The sequence below is a fragment of the Charadrius vociferus genome, unplaced genomic scaffold (assembly GCF_000708025.1).
Source record: "Charadrius vociferus isolate BGI_N301 unplaced genomic scaffold, ASM70802v2 scaffold450, whole genome shotgun sequence".
Classification (NCBI taxonomy): Eukaryota; Metazoa; Chordata; class Aves; order Charadriiformes; family Charadriidae; genus Charadrius; species Charadrius vociferus.
The window spans coordinates 1,466,256-1,481,867 of NW_009646931.1; the positions used below are offsets into that span (position 1 = coordinate 1,466,256).

General features: G+C 40.6%; 1 protein-coding gene across 1 annotated transcript in view; it reads left to right on the forward strand.

Moving 5' to 3' along the window:
* FYB (FYN binding protein) overlaps window positions 1-15,612 on the forward strand; it is a 47,079-nt gene that overhangs the window by 14,832 nt on the left and 16,635 nt on the right. The window contains exons 2-7 of the mRNA XM_009894670.1: window positions 5,326-5,506; window positions 7,088-7,142; window positions 8,244-8,267; window positions 9,055-9,101; window positions 10,539-10,656; window positions 12,335-12,491. Coding sequence (XP_009892972.1) covers window positions 5,326-5,506; window positions 7,088-7,142; window positions 8,244-8,267; window positions 9,055-9,101; window positions 10,539-10,656; window positions 12,335-12,491 — 582 coding nt within the window. The remainder of the gene's footprint in view (window positions 1-5,325; window positions 5,507-7,087; window positions 7,143-8,243; window positions 8,268-9,054; window positions 9,102-10,538; window positions 10,657-12,334; window positions 12,492-15,612) is intronic.

Sequence of the window (15,612 nt, forward strand, 5' to 3'; positions counted from 1 at the left end):
GCATTCCTTTGCCGGGTATTAACGATGCCTCCCCATTGGCTCCTGTTGGTCCAGGAGCTCCTGGCTCGTCTATGTAAGACTTTGAGCATGCTGCAGTGTAGCCAGCACATTTCAGAGCAAATGGCTGCAGGCCCTCACCAGCACCCCGTTCCTCTTTCCTTGGTACAACATCCCTTGGTTGATCACAGGCAAACCCGATAATACTCCCTTCCGCCGTTGAGTCTAGTTTAAAGCCCTGTTAACGAGCCCTGCTAATTTTGGGGCAAAAGCCCTTCTCCTCCTTTGAATGAGCCAACCCCCGTCTACTGCCAGCAGGCCTGGTGCCACATAGGCCATTCCATTGCTGAAAAACCCAAAATTGTGGCAGTGACACCAGCCACAGAGCCATGTATTAACAGGCTGAGTTCATCATTTTCTTTCAATGTCATTGCCTTCAATGGGAAGTAGGGACGAAAAAATAACCTGTGCTCCAGGTCCCCGTAGTAACTGTTCCAAGGCCTTGTTATCTCTTTTAATCATTTTTGCGCTTCAATTTGCACATTCATCACCCCCCACATGGAACAGAAGCAGCGGATAGTAGTCCGAGGTCCGCACCAGGCTAGGGAGTCTCTTTGTGATGTCCCTGACCCATGCCCCAGGGAGGAAGCAGACTTCCCTAAGACAAAAATATGAATAGCTGAAGCCAGACCACCCTTTACTGGTGGTCTGGGATGGGATAGTTTCCTACTTCAAGAGAGATTATAAAAATTATTATTTGTCATCGTTGCCAGCTAAAAGCTTTGTGTCAAGTAATCACATTCTGTTGTGGTACAGGTTGAATTGATCATCAGGGTTCATATCTTCAGTCAATGGATGTTGAATTGCAGGTATGAGTGCTAAAAATGGTTTGTTTTTTTTTTTTCTTTGACTGCTTCTGTTCTGCTCAGTTTTGAAATTAGATGCTGTTCTTCACCTATGTGCCAATCTCTCATCCAAACACTGAGATACCCTGGTATTTAGGGAAGAAATAGGGACCTGTCTTTTCTGCTTTGTCAGTATTGGAGCCCGTATCACCCTTGCACGAGTCAAATTTATTTTACGATTTTGAAAAGGGCTGGGGAGAACTGGCCTTGGCCAAAGTACTGCTTCCCATCAGATGCCTAATCCACTGAGTACTGCTTGTTGCATGTGTTCCTGCAAATAGGACTCCAGGCACTGCTGGGATTTCCCTTCAGTTTGCCACGTATTTCTGGTATTAGCATCTCAGGACAGAGTAATACAGCATCTCAGGACAGCACTGAAGATTTCACCAAGGTGAGAATATGGATATCTTTTTCTCATCCTGCCCTGAAACTTGCTTTTGACTACATAGAGTATATGGATTCCAAATAGCTGGACTTATTGGGGGTTTTTCACTAGTTTCTCTTTGAGTTCACACAGGAGAGGCATGGAAATTATAGAGTACTGTTATACACAGGTTGATTTCTCCTGAGATTGTTGAACACAGAACATCTGGACATAAAGGAAAGATGGGTTCTTTCTTTAATTGTTGTGTTAGCTACCAAAGAGGTATCAATATTTCTCTTTTGCAAGCCAGGAATGGCAAGGGTCAAAATCACAAGTTTTACATCAAGACAACTCCAAGAATGTAGGTGACCTTTTGGTTCCTGCATATATGGAAGTTGTTTGAGAAGGTTCACCAAGAACACAAGAGAAGTGTTCGCAGTGTTCTGTGTGCAGTTCTGCTGTACCTGCTGAAGCTTTGAGAACGATTAAAGAAGTTTAATACAAGCAGCAGTGTAATGGGGTATTTGGTACTTTCTATGGACAGTTTCTATGATAAGTTTCTCTTAGAAGCTAGACAGCTGCACGGGTTTTGAGGAACTCGTTCCTTTTCATCTGTTATTTCATTTCTTTGTGAAGAGCTTCAGTTTCTGCATCTGTTTCTTCAGTGCAGCACAGCATGCGAAAAAGCTGAGAGTCCCAAGAAGAGAGAAAAGGCTATCAGGAAACTGAGGTGTCAGTGGTCAAAGCTACCTCACAGTGATGGTCCTTAACACCGTTTCCTGTGATGAGAGTACATTGGGTGCATATGAAGCCAAGATGTAGTTTCAATTTAATTTCCTGTTCTGAGTGTCCAGAGCTGACTTCAGTTCCACTACCAGCACAGGGCTTATCCATGTCCTCAGAGTACCAAGTGTCTCTGAGACTCAAAAAGACAGAACTGGAGTCCAAATGAAATGCTCCATTAAAATAGGTAACAAAATACTACTGAAACATTATGATAGTTTTGGCTCTGTAGGTCTGATTATAACAGCTTTGTCATACTGAATGTCACCTTCCTACCTAACTCATACCATTATTTTCAGTATTAGAATTAAGGCAGTTTACACCCCCAATCAGTCTCAGTCAGTGTAAGTATAGGTAATTAAAATTCTAAAGGCACGGAAAAGTCAGTTCTAATAGTTAGTAAATAAAAAACCCAGCATTTCCATTACTATGATGATCATTTAGTTATTGTTACATTACAGCAATGTACATACATTACAAGGGACAGGTTGTTCAGCCCTTATAATTAAAAATAAGCACTTAATCTAAAATGCATGTGGTGTCTTTTCCTGGCTCAGTTTCCTAATGCCTGGATTTGGCTCTCAAGAGACATCAGATGGAAGAAGTATTATGCACAGAGGCTTGGGCAGAATTTTTACCTTAGTCCTACAAACTAATCACACTAAAGTAACACTGTATGATGACATAATGCACATATGCATGTTGAGTATATACATAACAATGTATTAAAGCAACATAAATACAACCACATAAAAACTGATATAGTTAAAACACCAAAATCTGAGAGTATAAATAATGCCAACTACCATGGCTTTTATGAAAAAAAAAACAAACACCCACCTTTCTGATTTCTTTATTGGGTTAGAACCTGCTTAAAAGACGTCAACTGCAGCTACGTGCTTAGATTGACAGTGCTATTCACCTTTATCAGGGACTTTAGAACAATAAGAGACTATAGCTGGCAAAATCTGTGAATGTATAAAGCCTGTGAAGAGTTAAAGGCAAACACATAGTCCTCAGAGACTCAGATACAACAAAAGCACAATCATGTAATCTCAGATCACATAAAAAAGTTTGTCTTTACTCAAATGCAAAATATACATGTAGAATGTAAATCATACCTATGAAAGGAAATAGTGAATGCCTTGGGGAAAAAATCAAAACATCATAAACAACTCCACAGTTGAGCAAGGACAATGATGTGACAGAAGAGTCTAATGCATAATGGTTGTCAGCCTGTAAGCCTAAATTCTTGGAGTTTTACCTTTAAGAAATCTTCATATAGTTACAAAGTTTTTGAATAAAAGCTCTCTGTTAATGGGCCTTAGTTTGATATTCAGGCATCTGCACTTCCAAAACAGGAGGAGGGATGGCAATCGAAGCAAATACTGAAACCCTCTGGATGAAATCGGTAGAGATATGGCCAGATGAAGAATGACTTGTAATTTTCATCACTGCATGTGGCAGACAAGTGCATGCTGTGTAGAATTCCAGTGCCAGATTTTTTAGAATGCTGGAAAAGTTGGAGAGCTACAGAAATAGCTACAAATTAATTGCTAGATGGAGAAAAAAAAAAAAAAAAGTCTTGAGATGAGGTTAAAAAGGTTGGGTCTTTAAAGTTATAAAAGAGAATTCTGAGATATTGGTTAAGTTCAGTGGTATCAATACCTTATGGGTAGAAAACAGTGGTTATAAAAAGGCTTTTGATCTATTAAGCAGATATAGAAATAAAAATAATGGGACATGACATAATGGGACATAATAAGGTATGTCATACCGTACAACTTTAATCTTGGCATATCTTAATTTGTAAGGTTCTGCTTTTGCAAGATGAGTGTTCCTTAACAAAAACACCAAATATTCACCTGTATAATCAGCACCGTTGGGATTTCTAGTACTTTGCTGTTTAAGTAGTTGAGTAACTTAACAGGTTTCAAATGCACTGTTGTTGACACGTATGTTGACAAGTTGCTCCAAGTAGCCATGAAGTCAAATTTATTCAGAAATTTTTGATTTCTTTGTTAGTAAGCAGAACACTGTCAAGGCTTGGTAATTTCACTTTGGTTTCTGTAAGACATGTGAGAGGTCCTTCCAATAGTTATCAATTCGCTTCTCCTGCCTATCCCAAGGACAGAATTTCCAACTGCCAAGCAGCTAAAGAAAGCTCTTTCAGTAGTTTTTGTAACTTTCTTGATATTAAGCCTTACTAAATATTCATCAGTGTTCGGTGTTTTTAATTCGCTTTTTTCCCAATGTGGTGAAAGTTTCTTTTTCTTGACAAGATTTTAGTCTCCAAAATGCAGGTGGGAATTTGAAGAAAATCTCCAGAAGACAAGGGGGTTCTTTTCAATTGTAATTGGCTTTAACTGAATTGTGAATTTGCTTTTTCCTTCTGCTCTCCTATTCCTTAGATTTTGTTGGACTTCCCTCTGTACAGCTGGAGAGAACTCTTTCTGGGTAGCTTTTAAAGCACTTATGTTATTTGAAACAAAATTCTAGGTTTAACATGGCATCATGGCATCCAAATAGTCATTTAATTTGGTTGTGTTGAATAACTTCTCAATATGAATTCTCAAAGTAATGGTTACTATGGTTTGGTTGTGGCTTGTACACGGAGCATGAATTCATTGTAGCACACATGCACACCAGCCCACTCATGTAATTATGGCTTCTGTGCGTGGTGCACTGCATCATCTTGTTTTTAAGGCTGCACCTGTTTGATGAGGGTGTAGCTTCTCTGCAGCTTCTCAAACCGCCACTTTTCTAGGATGGGATTCCTAGAAAATTAAGGCCAGCCTTTTACAACTTACATTACAAATGTGTTTGAAGATGTACAGAGGCCTGTATACCTCTTAATCAATGCCAACCATCCCCCTTCCCTTGAAATTCTGCCTCTGAGCAAGGAAAACTCCAGCAAGACTGCATCAGTGCTCATGTGAAACTCTGCAGCTGGTCTTTTCAAGCAAATTGTAGAATAAAATGATAATTTAAAGCACAAGAGTTTATATACTGGATGAACGGATGATTTTGTGTCTCGTTCATGTCTTGGCAAAGACATTCTCAAGGCCTTTTGTAGGCACTACATTCTTCTACACAGAGCCTCTCTACTCTGGTAAGGTAAAGCACCAAATACACCTAAGAAGTAGGTTCGATAAAATATATTTGCTCTGGGGTGTGTGCAGTACTGATATTTTTTCCTAATACTTCATGTAAACAGCGAGGCTCTTTCCTCAGCTGTTTGCCTGATAAATTCAGTCTGTTCTGCTTTTTTTTCAGACCCTAAAAATGAAGGATTGAAACAGATAGCACCTTCCTCAGCAACAATTTCTCCACCTGTACATCCACCACACTCCGCTACGCAGTTGCCACCTCCTCCACCAGCCTCTCACCCATCCCTGCAGGCCCCAGCAGCTCCCAGCCTGCCTCCCAGAAACATCAAGCCCAGCTCTGAAACAACGTAAGTGAACACAAACCCCAAGGTCTTTATTTTCTCACCTTTTTCTGCCTACTACTTGGCTCATGCAGCAGCAGATTAAGGCTGGAGGTGTCCCACATTTCTAGGGGAGTGGTCCCACACCACTTCCCTTGTCCTACCTTGTTCCTGGGCTGTTTGGAATTAGTTTTTATCAGCTTGAACCCTCCATCTACTCCGTTGTTTCCCTAAATTGTTTTATCTATAAAAACAATTTTTTCTGCCCTGTTGGTAAGAGGAGGGGGGCAGGTTGTGACGCTGCACCAGGAGCCACGTTGTGGCATGTTGTGGTAATACTGAGAAGCCTCTGTCGCATATGGGGCTCCTTTCTTCATCCTTCTTTGAAGAGCTGTGTACAAAAGGGGAACCTCTCAGCGACAGAGTTAAAAGCGCTTCGGTCTAGTGTCAAAACTGACCGGAACCAGGCTGAGCCTGAATGATGAGCTGCTCTCTGGCCAGCAGTTCCTGCAAATAGTAGCAAACGGCAAGCAGGGAGAATATATTAAGCATTAGAGAGGTGTGTGTCAGCATGCATACTGTATTTCGGCACAGATAGTGTGACAACATTAGTCCAGCACTGCTGCTGCTGCTGTGCCCGGGTCTGTGGGGGCAACCCTGGGGCGCTGCCATCACCGACCCATCTCATGGACAGAGAGACGGGCAATGTCAGACGCCCCGCAGCTCCTGCAGAAACCCTCTTGGATGTCTTCCTTGCCAAATGCTTGGGAGCCAAGTGTGTCCTCTTTGCCTTCAGGGACCTGCAAAATTTATCTCCAGATTGTCCTGCTCTCTGCGTGCCCTCTGGACTCACTTACTGCTGAAAATGTGTGCCCGGGTGCTGACATGTTTTCTTCCACCCTGTCTTGGTGCTTTCTCCATCGAGCCAATTTTAAATGATCACTTTCTGGTTTCAAGTCCTTTCTTTGATTGCACCTCTTTGATGATGACTGTCAGCCCTAGTTTTCTTTCAACTGTTATAAGGTATTATAAAGTCCCTGATGTTATCGTTAGTTACATTCTCAATTTCTTGCTTCTCTCAGTTTGACAGCAATTTTAAATCTAACAACATCAGAGACCTTTCACCTGGCTTAACCTCATACCACTGTTTCTCTTGTCCCTTGTTTACACTTTAAGCTCTACAAGTCAAGGAGCGAATCTTAGAGCTATATTTAACATGTGAAAAAGTCTGGCTTTCTGCTTGTGCATTGTGTAAGAAGCCTGCACCTGTGAAGATGGTTAAAAAGCCCAACAGATTCTTTCCATTCAAACAGCCCATCTGCCTATTATATCTTTCATTCTGCACTCATCTCAATGGTATCTGAGCGCATTTGGCTCATTTTCTCCTTTTATACTCAGGATCAAGGTGTCCCCATGTGAAAAACTGAGTCACAGTCAGGAAGAACAATTTAGGGAATCTCATGGGTACTTAAGTAGCATATAGTGCTCAACTGACTGTCCAGCCATTGTATAAAATAGCTGAAGAAAGCACCAGAACAATGGTGAATGAAAATGCAACCATAAAACCATCTTCACAGGTTTCACATGTCCACTTTTTCATATTTACAGAAGTCCAGACAATGAAGAAAATTATGATGATGTTGAATTTGTTTCACAGGGTAAGATGCATACATTTTAATTAATAGCAGATATATGAAGCTGTAATCATATTGTATTTATTATTATCATTATTATTGTATTTATGAGTGACTTGTATAACTAATTATGCTGATTCTACAGTTTTATGTGTGAAGATAGTTGTCTCATAATACTAACTGTTCTATAATTAATATGACAGACTCTCAGGAACTGCTTTAAATAATTCCCCTCTCTCCCCCTTTCTTTGGTTAGAAAAATGCTGGGACCGTAAATTACCATATTTTCAAATCCGAACCAAAATGAATGCTGCTCTTTCAGAGTTGAAGTGGCGTGCTCTGGTGAAGCAGGCATTGTTTTATACTTGATTACAAAAAAAAAAAGAAAAATTGTTGACCGTGCTTTTAATGCTGCTTTGTGGTCTGCCTTCAATAAGAGGCAGTGAGTCGCTATATTGTACCAGGAGCAGCCAGAGAAGCAGATTGTGACACAAAGAATTTCAATCTGCCTGCTGATCTCTCCTCAAGAGGACTTGGTCTGTGCCAGGCACAGTATGCATCGTTTAGTGTGCTAGCCATCCGTGCTGTACAGCAACATGGGCTGGGGAGCTGAAACTGAGCCCAAGCTCTTTTCTTACCTAACTACATGCAGAGTAAGGAGGAAGCAGGAGATTCACAGAGATTCTTCTCCTGCAGCCCAGGGTAGAGGCTGGCTTAGCAAAAGGGCCTTTGGCCTCCTTATTCAGCTGTTGGGCTGGTTGCAAGCATGTTCTTTGAGGCCTGTTTGGATTTATTAAGTTTTTAACAATTACTTTTTTGTATAAATAGGCATTTTGTAAACAAATAGCGTATAGGTAAGCTCATCAGTGTCAAAAAAAATCTTTAAAACAAATTTTCCACTTCTAAAAATACATGGTGAAATATACTATTTTGTAGATATTTGCAGTGTACTGCAAAAGCAACCTGGAAAACCTCTGATTTTTGTGCTTATACCTTCATTAAAAGCCAGAAGCCCACACATATTTCTAGTTAATATCCCTGGTATTATTAGCAGCTTGTAAATAGTTAACTCAGAATTAATTGTTTTCTGTAGAGCAAAAAACAAATACCCTGTTTTTATTTTTTGTCACATAGGTCATGGAAATACAGAGGGGGTAAGTGTTATCATCTATGTTAAACCTATCCTTTTGAGCACAAACTTACAAATTTAGTAAAATTCCTTTAATGCATTAGAGAATTAATTGCAGAATGAATCCAGGCTATATTGACAGTAAATTGTAGAAGCACTTACTTATGTTGAAGCACAGAAATAAAACCGGGTAAGCAGAGCAAACTGGAACTAATTATCAAAGCTGGCTAGACACCAAAAATTGATTTTAAAAAAAGCAAAACCACCCCTTCTATTTCCACTGACATTTAATTTCACTGAAACTTTCCAGAAACAAGGGCCCTGTTCTTGTCTAGTAATAAACTGATTGTTTAAGTTAAGCACAGGTTTGTATCATGTCTTTAATTACCTGGTTACTTTAGGACTAAAACAGTCTGGGACCCTAATCTGAGTCCCATTTAGATCCCTAGCATTTTAGTTTAACTGCTGCTAACCCTGGCACCTTCATCATGGCAGTGCAATCATCAACACAGATAGAGGATTTCTGGGACTAACATCACAATTAAGACATTCTCTTTGGGTTAAGCAATGTGTTAGTGTGATTGTAACAATTTGGGACTTTAGAGTTGTGGTATCATAAAAAAAAAGTCAGAAAAAAGCATAGTAGGTTTTAATAATCTAGTAACTTGGTTTGGGAAGATTAAATTAATTTGCACTTATGTTTCACCGTAAATTTTTTTATATTGTTTGTGTGAAGTTTACCTATCAGGTCTATTTTCTTCATGTCTTTCCAAATGTATCTAGGCCATTGAAAACTGATTTTTTTCTTATAGGGCCAAGAAAGTGATGGAGAGACATATGAAGACATAAATGACATCAGGTAGTTATTTTAAACTCTATAACCTATTGTACCTTTATTACTAAAAGCTTGCTAACAAAGATAATCCATCTGGCACAAAAGTGTGATTCTATTGCATCCCTGCCAGTTATTATTGTGTTCATTCATTTTACATAGAGAAAGTCAGGTTTTTCACAGGTTCTTTCCTACTTAGAACTGCTATGCCCTGGGCTGGAAAAACTACTGCAGTAAAACCATGTGGTTGCTGTGATCTAGGTAACAGAAGTCTGATTTCTGATCTAGGGAACGTGTCTGAATCACTGTTTGGAATTACAGCCTAGGAGGAAAAATAAGCTCAGCCCCTAGGTGCTATGGTCCCAGATAGGTCTTTTGTTGTGGTTGTTTTCCTTGCTTTCTAGATAAATGTACTTAGAACTCGTATGAGAGACCAGATTTACAGTTCTTATGGCCTGAGTCCCCTAGCATAGCTACAGAGCCAGAATACGAGCTCTGGTCATTCTTCTGCCATTTAGCCCTTTACTTTGAGGACCCTCTTGCCATGCTAATGTCTAAATGTATGGGATTCACTGTACCACAATAGGCAAAGAAAAGCTCTAAATCCCTTGGAATAAGTAACAGCCTAAAGTTCCTACTCAAAAATACCTTGTTTCAGATGTAGAATGACTTTCAGCAAAAAAAAAATTGTTAAATTCCCTTTGAAAATAGGTAATTTTAAAACTATATAACCAAAACAAGTGATCCTCATTCAGTCTTTTTTTAATATAATTTGAGCACATCAGTTTAGCAAAAATACCAAAAAAGGAATAGGAGGGAGCCTCAGTCAATCAGTTCTGTAGGGTATGTAAAGCCTACCCTTTCCAGCCAAGCCATTCGCAGCAAATGGCAGCGCTGTAGGTGTAGCCCTAATTACTTCCCAGGGCCCAGATTTCATCCACTACCTGAGGCACAGCAGGCAGGCAGTGTACCCTGGCGTGATAGACACATTTACGATGCAGCACAGAAGACTGACTGTCATTTGCTGGAATAGGTTGCAAGTAGGTTTAAAAATGCAGTCCAGTGGTAGCTCAGGCTGCATCAAGCGCTGATGGCCTGGGTAAATATTTACCAGCTGCACCCAGTGCCATAACACCTAGACTGCTACCAGTTTCCAACCGTGCTTGGCAAAATTAGCTGAGAGATGTTTGGACGTGCGCATGTAGAGCCAATCTCTTATCTCCAGATAACCTTTTCTGGTGTAGTGTCCTCTTGAGGACAGCCACTTTAAATTATATATCTAGTATAAGAGAAAGGGCTGCTTACTCTGTCTCTTGCTGCCACCCTGGGGTTTAGAATCTGGAGCTTTGATTTCACTGGGAGAAGTTTTCTTCCATCACATGTAGTTCTTTGTTAACCTTGGGTAAGAATGCTCTAGTGAGATTTGCTTCACTGCTACATTCAGTCCTGGCAATGCACTTTCAGATCACCAAGGGGAAAAGAGAAGAAGCGGGACAAGGAAGAAAAGAGAAGAATGGACCAAGAGAAGAAAGAACAAAAGGAAAAAGAAAAGAAAGAGCAGGAAATAAGGAAAAAGTTTAAAGTAAGTTTTTGTTTTGTAATCTGGCCAAAGACGTGTAAGAGGCATTACTTAGCATTGTAGAGTTCAAAATACACTTCTCAGCTGGCTACAAAGCTATTTGTTATGTTTGGTAGTTCAAGCACCTGGATTAATTCTGAATAAAGGTTTAAGCTACCCTTTTATGGTTGGCATGTGCTTGACTTCAGGCTCTGTACTGAGGGCAAAGACATTTTTTCAGTGCTTATATAGTTTTTGTTAGATTCCCTTCTCACGGTCTTTCCACGTAAAAAAAGCCTTAAAAAACATTTCCTTTCACTTTTCTGTATAAAAAGCATTTACATCACTAGAATAGCATTAAAAGTCCTTAATAAAAGCAGGAATTGGATTCCATATACTTAGTTTCTTTTCCATCACTGGAGTCAGATACAACAGTATCCAGCCTTTAAGAGATTTCAACATTATATTACAACACATTGCCCTTGCCATGATCTAAAGAGACCTAAAGGGACTTCCAGCCTAAGTGGGGTGGAAGGGAACTGGACACACGTAGGGTCACTGTCAAAGCCTACAGGCTAAATGATGAGAGAGTTCTTTCTGATTTATATCTTTCTTTATATAGCTGGTGGTGAGCATGCTATTACAGTTTACAAATCTGCCAGCCATTTTCTGTTAACTAATGCCTGTTCACAACGGCCCACTGTGCCTCTTTCAGTGTCATTGTACATAGTAAGCAGCTTTGTTTTTCTTCCTGTTTATGCTCTGTACACAGTGAAGGCATGGTGATTCTCTCACACCACGGCCTTGGTCTGCTGTGGAGAGACTGACATGAATCGAGAAGCAAATATTAAAGGAAAATACTAATAGCTAATACTAATGGGTTAGCTGACATTTGTCAGGCCCCAAGTCTATTTTTCAGACCACTCCTGTGAAGGATAGGCATAGTCTACTGAATGCTTTCAAACTGCAGACTGCTCTCTTGTGGCCATTAAAATATGTTGTTATTCTTAAAAGCACACAAATATATTTTATTGCATATTTTCTTTCCTACTTCTTCAACACCTATATAGGATAGATATTCTTGAGCTAGACTGTAGTCACATTCACATGCCTCTGAAAGATCATATATATCTTAAAGCCAAAGATACTTAAATCCAAAGCGGTTTCTCTGTAACATATACTAAAGATCTCACAAAGAGAATCCTGAAATCCAGTAAACACTGTGATATACACAGTAAACACTTTCTTCTGAGTACTTGTAGGATCATTTATAGAGTAGAATTGTAAACACATAACACTATGTGGTACTTAATTATGTTAATGAACATTTACTCATATGAGTAGTTCTACTGCAACTACATGGAGCTGCCCACTGCAATTAAATGTGTCTGTTTTGTGAACCTGTGAAAGACTCAATAGGTTAGCCTGTTGGTTTTAGTCTTTGTATTTCTGTGACTTTGCCAATCACTTCTTCAACTGCTTTACTGTTATGCCATTGCCCTCTCTTTTCATTCCTGGTTATTAATTTAAAGTGGGTAGCTGGGGACAGGAGTGATGCCTTTCTGTTTGTTTGCCTGGACTATTTTAAATGTTAGCGAAACAAGTAATCATCGTTACAGTTATTTTCTCTTTTGTCTGAATGTTTGGGAAAGAACATCATTTTTGCACATCTGTAATTTCTTTTGTTGTTTCTTCTCTGCAGTTAACGGGACCCATCCAAGTCCTTCATCAGGCACGAGCTTGTGTTGACCACAAGGGAGGGAAGAATGAGCTGACTGTCAAACAGGGAGATGAGATCGAAATTATTCGCCTCACAGACAACCCAGAAGGAAAGTGGCTGGGCAGGATAAAAGGATGTTGTGAGTTCTGTTTCTTCACTGTGCTCCTGAATGTTTTCACTGTATGACAGCAACATGTGAGCAATACACCAAGCAGTAGCTTTACCAAGGCTGAGTCGCTGGCCACCAAAGTAAATAATTACCACAACTCACCCTCCTGAGCTTAGCAGGCATGCAAGGCTTAGTTCATAGTAGGAAGTTATTGTACAACATAATGTAACATCTACAGGCACTGGAATAAGACCTAATCATAGACTTATTGAGAGGTAATTCCATGTCAGCCTTCAAAAAGCATCCGAACTTGGCTCTGTGCAAGTAACAAAGATCGCATTTTTTCATGTCTTTGTTTTAAAAGGAACATGGGTGTTCCTAAAAGAGAAGCAGAGAATATAAGGTCCTGTTTCAAGAGTTTGCCTGTTCCTATTCCTATGGAAAGTTTCTAACTGATTTCTAGATTTTATTTTGCCTGCAATCCAACATGTTTCTCTAATTGCATAAATATCATCAGTGGACCTGTAAGTACAGTAAGGGGTTGATAATCTGGCTCCTGCGTTATAGCAAAGACATTAAAAAACTGATCGATAAAATCAATAAGAATTATTAAAAGCACTTGCTTGATTTTTAAGGAGACTAAAATGACAGTAAGTTCAGTAAGACGGTTCACACATGTAGAATTGGACAATACCAGACGAGCACTTTGTAGTATTGGATGTAAAAAGACATTTAGGAACTGGATTGTGTCTCATACGGAGAGGCTGAGAGAGCTGGGACTGTTCAGCCTGGTGAAGGGAAGGCTCAGATGGGAGGGTGTAAAGAAGATGGAGCCAGGGTCTTTCCAGTGGTGCCCAGTGACAGTGCAAGAGGCAATGGGCACAGACTGAAACTCATGAAATTCTGTCTGAACATTAGGTAACACTTCTTTACTGTGAGGGTAATCAAGCAAGGGAATAGGTTGCCCAAAGAGGTGGTGGAATCTCCATCCATGGAGGTCTTCAAAACAATGGCACATGGTGCTGGGCAACCCGCTGTAATGGTCCCTACTTGGGCAGAGGGACTGGCCAAGATGATCTCAATAGGTAAGCTCCAATATCAGCTTTTCCGTGATACTTCAAAGTTTTATAAATAAGTCTTTTGCATGGATCATTTTGTACTTAGGAAAACAAATCTTGGTGAGGGCTGGGAGAAGGGCATTTTCTTGAGCATATGCAGTTGATTAATTAATTTACCTTTAATTAATTTACTTTTCATAAACTGATTCTTGCCTCAGCAAAACAGCAAGCTGTACAAGGCTTCTCACTGATAAGTTTCAACAGTACAGCCCAATTTGTTTCACCAATGCTTCAGCCTTCAATGTGCGCAGGCCAGTAATGGTCAAATAAATGAAAAGTTATCAATATGTTACAGATTTGAGGGGAAGGACACTAAAAACTGGGTTCACTCAGAAGCAGCGGTGTGGGGAATTTTCCATTTTCAAGAAATGCATAAGTATTTTTCAACTCTGAGAAAATCCATTCATGCTGTCTTCTGTACAGGCAGTACACCTGTCTAAAATTCCCCTCAGCAGAGACAGAGTTCCCAATCTCAGGCCAGCTGCTCTGCTGTAAGTTTCTCCTGAGCCATTGCACTCAGGGGTATCACCAGATCTTTCTTGCAAAGACGCAGCACAAGAGGATAGCAATGCAGCTGCAGCATGTCTACCAACCTGAAGCAAAATCACTGCAAACAAAGTGTCTCTCCCTCCTAATGACCTGTCAGAATCTTAATGTCGTGGACATAAAGGATCTTTATGCAGGAGTTTACAGGGCTTATTGGAAAAGCTTGAAACTAGATTTGAAGGGGGAAGGGGATGAAACCACTAGAGATAAGCCTGGGGGTGGCATCCCAATGTTTGTAGGACCGTATGCTAGTGAGATCCTTTGACCCGCTGTCTCAGTGAAGTTAGGAGATGGGAGATCCATGTGGCAGCAAAGATGCAAGGGTTATTGACAATAGGGTTGAGTTTTATTGGTAAGAATCAGGGGGAAAGACAACAAGACAGCTATCATGGGGGGAGTCTGTTACAGACCACCCAACCAGAATGAAGAGACAGATAACATGTTCTATAAGCAGCTGGGAGAAGTCTCACAATTGCTAGCCCTTGTTCTCATGGGGGACTTCAACTTGCCAGATGTCTGCTGGAAATAAAATACAGCTGGGAGGGAGAAGTCTAGAAGGTTCCTGGAGTGTGTTGAGGATAACTTCCTGACACAGCAGGTGACAGAGCCAACTACGGAAGGAGCCCTGCTGGACCTGTTGTTTGTGAACAGAGAAGGACTATGGGGGACGTAACAGTTGGAGGTTGTCTTGGGCATAGCGATCATGAAATGACAGAGTTTTTGATTCTTAGAGAAGCAAGGAGGGGGGTCAGAAGAACTGCCACCTTGGACTTCTGGACAGCAGACTTTGGCCTATTTAGGAGCCTGGTAGAGTCCCTTGGGAGGCAGTCCTGAAGGGAAAAGGAGTCCAGGAAGTCTGGACGTTCCTCAGGAAGGAAGTCTTAAAGATGCAGGAGCAGGCTGTCCCCATGTACCAAAAAACAAACCATCAGGCAAAAAGACCGGCCTGGCTGAACAGAGTGCTATGGTCACAACTCAGGGAAAAAAGGAGAGTTTATGGTCTTTGGAAGTAAGGGCAGGCCACTCATGAGGACTAGAGAGATGTGGTGAGGCTATGTAGGGAGAAAATTAGAAGGGCCAAAGCCAACCTATAACTTAAACTAGCTTCTGCTGTTAAAGACAATAAAAAATGTTTCTATAAATATATCAGCAATAAAAGGAGGACTAAGGATATTCTCCATCCTTTGTTAGACAGGGGGCAAACATAGTGACCAAGGATGAGAAAAAGGCTGAGGTACTTAATGTCGTCTTTGCCTCAGTCTTTAATAGTAAGACCAGTTGTTCTCGGTGTACCCAACCCTTGAGCTGGAAGACAGAATCAGGGAGCAGAATGAAGCCCCCTTAATCCAATGGGAAATGGTTAGCAACTTGCTACACCGCTTAGACACACACAAGTCTATGGGTTTGAGTGGAATCCACCCAAGGGTACTGAAGGAGGTGTCAGATGTGCTCACCAAGCCACTTTCCACCATGAATCAGCAGCCCTG